Here is a 6,210-nt window from a genome sequence, read left to right on the forward strand (position 1 = left end):
CACACTTGGTGGCAACGCCGGTGTCAGCCCCAACAGCGGCGGCGGATCCGGCACTATTTACCCCCAAGAAGCTATTCTGTGTCCCGACCCAATCTACGGTCACTCAGCTATGGCTGTAGCCACGGTTGAACAAAATCCAATTTCGTCTCTGGACATAGAAGACCACCATCCAAACCGTCACGGCTACCTTGGATCCTGGCGGAAGGGGGCTGCAGGCGGGGAGGGAGGGAGCGGATTAACGAGGGAGGGACGAGTGAGGCTGGCTGAGTGAGGCTGGCTGGGAAACAGAAGCAGAGGCCCCCTCGGGGCAGGGGCCCGGGATACCCAGGTCTCCGGAGCTGCCGAGGAGCCAGGTGCCAGCTGGGGTCCCAGGCAGGGCCAGCGCTGTCTTCACAGGCACGGGCTCCCCCCAAGGGCCGGGCCGGGCTGCGGGCGTCACTGCCTTGCCCCAGCCCAGTTTGCCCGAAAAGCATCCCAGGGCTTGGCCGTCTCTTGCTCCGGTCCATGTCCTTTAGGTCTGAGTGACCTGCTTTTTCTGAAAGGATCACGTTGCCTTTTGGCAAAAAAATCCAAGTAAAATGTGCACACGGTTAACTGAGGAACATGTAAGGAAAAGCCCGGTCCACAGCCCCTGCCGCGCGGGACGCGGGACGCGGGACGCCAGGCGGTGCCCCCTTCCCTGCAGGGCCAGTGCCGGGACCCCAGGGCCATCCCAGGACGGGGCCTCTGGTGTCGTGGTCCACGGGGTCCCCTTCCTCGTGGTCTCTCCGTCGCTCCACGTTGCACCCCAGTCCAGCCCGCGCGTCATGGATAAACCACAGTTTGCCGACTTGCGCTGATGTTTCTTTTCGTTTTTCTGGAGTTTCTAATCGCTGTTGTTTTTCCTGTTGGGGAAGAAGCGTGCGCCTCCTCCACTCGTCCCTAAGACCCCCGACTCCTTTCCCACCCACTCGGCTGCTTCTCGAAGCCGTCGGCGGCCCCCCGCCCGGAGTGGCCGGCAGCCCCATCCACCCTGGGCTCCTGGTGCAGACCACTTCTCGTTCGCCGGGGTCCTACACGGGTGGGGCCCTCCCTGGCCTCACCCTGCTCCTCCCGTCTTGGGGTGCCAGGTACCCAGTGATCCTGTCCATCGAGAACCACTGCAGTGTCGTCCAGCAGAAGAAGATGGCCCAGTATCTGACCGGCATCCTCGGGGACAAGCTGGACTTGTCGTCACTGAGCAGCGAGGACACCACCATGCTGCCCTCTCCGCAGGAGCTCAAGGGCAAGATCTTGGTGAAGGTGAGCCCTCGCCCGGCCCCGGGGCCTCCGACTTGGGGCCACGGGTTGGCAGATTGGAGCGGTCAGCGTAGGCTGTCTGTCTGTCCACGGTGGCCACTCAACCTGGGGACCTCCACACGCACACCCAGGCCTTACAGCCCCGTGACACTGCAGCCAGGAAATGGGGGGCTGGCCTGAGAAAGGCACCTCGCTCTGAGGCTGCCCCTGGTACCGCCTCCCACAGGGCAAGAAGCTCCCGGCCAGCATCAGCGAGGACGCGGAGGAGGGCGAGGTGTCCGACGAGGACAGTGCCGACGAGATCGACGAGGACTGCAAGCTCCTGGACGGGGATGTGAGTGGGGGCCGGGGAGGTGGGGGGGCTGTGGCGGACGCCCGGGATAGCTGGCCGAACCACCAGGCTGCTGGGCACACACTCGGCCTGAGGACGTCGCCCACCCCTGGGACACGTACCCCGAGTTCCAGCTGCTGTGCCGGAGCATCTGGGCACACAGCACTGGTGGTCCGTCTGGGCTCCCCTTTCCAAGCCAACTCTTGGGGCTCCGTGTGCTCAGCCTGCCCACTCCTCTGGCTCCCGTCAGCAAGTGGGGGCAGTGCTGGTGGAAGGGGTCCTCCTGCGTACCCCGCCACCCCGCCCACGCCTGCGCCTGCCTGGGCTCTGACCCGGAACACCTCCTTCCTGGCCTCCAGCTCCCCACTGGGTAGCCCAGCGGTCCTGCCCGGCCATCCCCAGCCCCACCTCCAAGCAGTGCTGGCCCAGAGCCAGCCTGGCCTTGCTGGGGTCCCAGCCGTCACCTCCCCAGAGTGCTGTCTCCTCCTCATTGTAGCTTTGCTGTGGGAGGGGGGATGGGAGGCTCAGGAAGGGCTTCCTGCCCCCTGCTCACAGCCTCTGTAGTTAGTACCTTCTCCCTCGGGGCCCTGCCCTGAGCAGCCCGGGCTAGGGGGCTGTGAAGGCCGCATTTCTCCCTGCGGGGCCGCAGGATGTGAGGATAATCGTGCAGGAAATCCCCGCCTGGCCGCTGACTGTTTCGGCCCCGAGGCAGTGATTTCTCCTGCTTCGCTGTGCCCACGCTTGGCCCAAGGGGAGGGCAAACCTGGTTCTGTGAGGTCTTCTTGCACCCGCTCCAGCCCGGGCCCAGAGCGTTTAGAGGCCCAAGGCCCAGGCTGTGCCCCAGTGGGGTCCAAGTTCATCAGGGTCACTCCGCGGACTGCCCCAGGCAGAAGGGAGCCTGGAGGCGACGCTGGCCAGCGCCCGGGTGTGGCCAGCCAGGTACTGTCTCGCCCCTGCCCATCCGAGGACACTGGGGACTCCAGACCCGGAGCTGCTGAGTCCAGAGTGGCCGCCGGGGGCACTGACCCCCTTACCCTTGGCCCGGTGGGCCAGGCGCCCTGTGAGTGCTCGGCTGGGTCCCCCCGGGCAGCGTGGTGCAGCTGAAGGAGGCTGCTTTCCAGCGCAGGGTTCAGGCCTGCTCGGCACTGTCTGCAGCCGGGGCGAATCGCGTGCCTGCCGTGTGCTACAGGTGGGCAGTGTGGCTGCAAGAACCGCCCCGTGGCATAGGAGGGAGGCTGCAGCCAGAGCCGCTGGGAGAGGCCCAGCCGGCCCGGCTCCCATCAGGCCCCGCGGCCCTGCCCCAGATCCTGGGGTGTGTTGCTGCTGCTGCCCGCAGGGCTGGGGACTGATGCCGGGCCTGGCCGGTGGCTGTTGCAGGCCTCCACCCATCGGAAGCGTGTGGAACACATCGCCAAGAGGAAACTGGAGTCCCTAATCAAGGAGTCGAAGATTCGAGACTGTGAGGACCCCAACGACTTCACAGTGTCCACGCTGTCCCCGCTGGGGAGGCCCGGGGGCAAGGCAGAGCGTAAAACGGTGAGCGGCATGGACCCTGGGGCCACTGGCGGCCAGGCGGGGCTCCAGAGCATGTCTGTACACGCCTGTCCACGTGTGCGCACATGTCCACTTGTGTGTGTAGACACGCACATGAACCTGTGCACACACGCACACCTGCACACAGAGCTGCATGGGACCCACGGCCTTCGTCACGTCATGGGGGGATAGCTGGGCGGAGGTGTGCTCTGTGTTTGTGGCTGGCCACCTAGCCTGTCCCCTGGAGGCCTGGGAAGGGAACTTAGGCATTGCCTGGGGGCCAAAGGCCCCGCTGCTGACCGGTCTCCTGAGTGACAGGGAGCGTTTCGCAGAGGGGGTTAGTAGGGTTAGTAGGGTACCTAGGGTCTCGGAGCCCAGCCAATGCTGGGGAGCTGCCCAGACTTGTGGGGCAGTGCGGCTGGACACATTGGGGTGGGGGCTGTGAGGGCAGACGTGCCAGGCTGGGTCAGGGAGGCTGAGCCGTCGGGGTCTGTCCTGGAGGGGAACAGCAAACTTCGAAGGACAGGCCCATCGGCCACGCGGCCGGAGCAGTGGTGGTGCCCCAGGGCTTGTGGCAGGCAGGTGGCCGCCCCGGGAGCGAGCGGGGCTCAGGCCAGCCCAGCAGGCCTGTTTGCAGGTGAGCAGGGCTCCAGTGGGTGGCGGGTGCCCACCCTGTCACAGACCTTGGTCACAAACCTCGCCACTGTCCGAGCCCTGGGACATGCGGGAAGGCAGGCCGGGGTGAGGGGGACTGGCCCCCCATGGAGTATTTAGATGAGGGTGTGTGAGTCCCACCCACGGGGTACGAGGTGCAGCTGGCACCGACGTAAACTTGAGGGCTGCTCCGTGCAGGTGGCTGTCACAGGCCCCTTTCCGACAGGAAGTCATTTATTTTCAGTCTCCAGACATCTAGGTGGAGAAAACAGCGCCTGAGGCCCCAGCGGGTGGGCAGGCGGGCAGGGTGCCCGGTGCGGCGCTGCTCAGCTAGGCAGGGGCGATGTGGGGGCCCCACCTTCCCTCAGCCTGGGGGCGCACAGCAGGGCAGCTGGGCCCCGGGATCTTGCTTCTGAGCTGCCTTCTGTGGGGCAAGGGGTAGGCACTCGGGGAAGGCTTCTTGGGGGAGGAGGCAGACAGAAGTCCGGCTGAGCTGCCAGGTGTGGGGACTGGGGGATGGGGAACCCCACCCCACCTGTAGCACCAGGCCCCCCCGAGTGGGTGGAACACAGAGCCATCTGAGGGGGCCCAGGCAGGGGCGGCTGTCTGGGCCGGTGGGGCCGTGGACACGCCCCACATGCCTGTCTGTCCCATCTGCCACCGGGCCAGAGGCCGTAGGCCCCATTCCCTGGGTCCCAGTGAGGGTCCCCGTGGGACAGGCTGGGTGTGTGGGGCGCAGCAGGAGTGGCTTCTGGAGGGGCAGAGGCGGACGGGCCAGGAAGGGGACACACAGGCCTTGTCCACTGTGGAAGCCCAGCCCCCCGACCCCAGCGCGGCCAGGACTGGGCCTTCTGGGTCGGAGAGCCCTGCTGGCTGTGGTCCGTCCGAGGTGTGGGCACTGCGCGGTTGTCCAGGCCACCTTGCCTGCCCAGCTCTGCGTGAGCCCTGGGCTGCATGCTGGCCCTCCACTGCCCACAGCCCTGCCGTCCACAGCCCCCAAGGTCGGCGCTGTGTCGCTCGCCAAGCTCACAGTGCGGGGGTGACCGCGGATTCTGGCCACGGCCACGGCCACGGCCACTCGGGGACACTGGGCTGGCTCACGCTGGTTGGACCCAGGTCCACAGGCCCTTGTGCGTGGGTTTGGGGCGAAGCTTAAAGGGCCACCAGCACGTTGGCTTCCACTGTCTCTGAACACCTCAGATGGGCTCCCCGTACCCCAGACAGGCTCTCCACACCCCGACAGGCACCCCACACCCCAGACGGGCACGCTGCACCCCAGACGGGCTACCCACACCCCAGACGAGCTCTCCGCACCCCAGACAGGCTCTCCGCACCCCGACAAGCACCCCACACCCCAGACAGGCTCTCCGCACCCCAGACAGGCTCTCCGCACCCCGACAGGCACCCCACACCCCAGACAGCAACGCTGCACCCCAGACGGGCTACCCACACCCCAGACGAGCTCTCCGTACCCCAGACGGGCTCCTCGCACCCCAGACAGGCTCTCCGCACCCTGACAGGCACCCCGCACCCCGGACGGGCACCCCGCACCCCAGACGGGCTCCTCGCACCCCAGACGGGCTCTCCGTACCCCAGACGGGCTCCCTGCACCCCAGATGGGCACACCGCACCTCCGCCAGCAAGCACGATCATCAGTGAATGAGGGAACGGGCTGGGTCGCTGGGGCCAGGGACGGGGGATGCTTCAAGGGCAGCTGGGGCTCAGCCAGGGCCTCCGTAATCGCTGTCAGTGCCCACTGTGCAGCCCACAGACCGGAAGGCACCGGAGGGCACAGCCAGGCCCCTCGGCCACTCGGACAGTGTGGCGGACAGACCTAGATGGGAGGCAGGAGCTGGCCAGGTGCCCCTCCTGGCCCCCCACAAGGGCAAGGAGGCAGGGGCAGAGGTGGCAGAGCTGCGCCCCAGGGCAGGAGTGGACGGGGGCCGGGGGAGTGGCCACGGCCGGCCCTCTCCCAGGGAGAGCTGCGGTGGGCGGTGCCCAGGCCGATGAGACCAGGGCCGGGCGCCCACGGGGGGCTCTTCGGCGCACCTCCAGAGCATGGGGTGCCCTCCATTCTGCCCATGGGGAGACGCTGAGCGTCCTGCTCTCTCCCGCCAGACGCAGTGGGGTCTGCACCGGAGGGGCCTTGCTCCCCGCCGGGAGGAGGGTCTGGTGGGCCGGCTGGGGCGTGGGGGGCTCGTGTGCAGGGGCACGTGTGCAGAGATGGGCATGTGCAGGGTCACGCACGCGCCACTGCCTCTGGCTGAAGCGCTTCCAGCATGGACCCTCGGCCACGTGTGCAGGGCTTCGGCAAGCCTGTCAGCCAGCTCCCACCCCGGACGGGTCCGAGTCATGGGGCAGTGGCCTGTGCCGGGTGTGCCCAGCACCCGGGGCCCCCTGCCCTGTCCCTGTGC

The 6,210-nt window shown here is 67.4% G+C and overlaps 1 protein-coding gene across 1 annotated transcript in view; it reads left to right on the top strand.

The window, feature by feature from the left end:
- PLCH2 (phospholipase C eta 2) overlaps positions 1–6,210 on the top strand; it is a 27,768-nt gene that overhangs the window by 9,176 nt on the left and 12,382 nt on the right. The window contains 4 exon segments of the mRNA XM_011377345.1: positions 1,030–1,281; positions 1,505–1,612; positions 2,987–3,145; positions 4,729–4,835. Coding sequence (XP_011375647.1) covers positions 1,030–1,281; positions 1,505–1,612; positions 2,987–3,145; positions 4,729–4,835 — 626 coding nt within the window.

Source organism: Pteropus vampyrus, unplaced genomic scaffold, assembly GCF_000151845.1.
Source record: "Pteropus vampyrus isolate Shadow unplaced genomic scaffold, Pvam_2.0 Scaffold309, whole genome shotgun sequence".
NCBI lineage: Eukaryota > Metazoa > Chordata > Mammalia > Chiroptera > Pteropodidae > Pteropus > Pteropus vampyrus.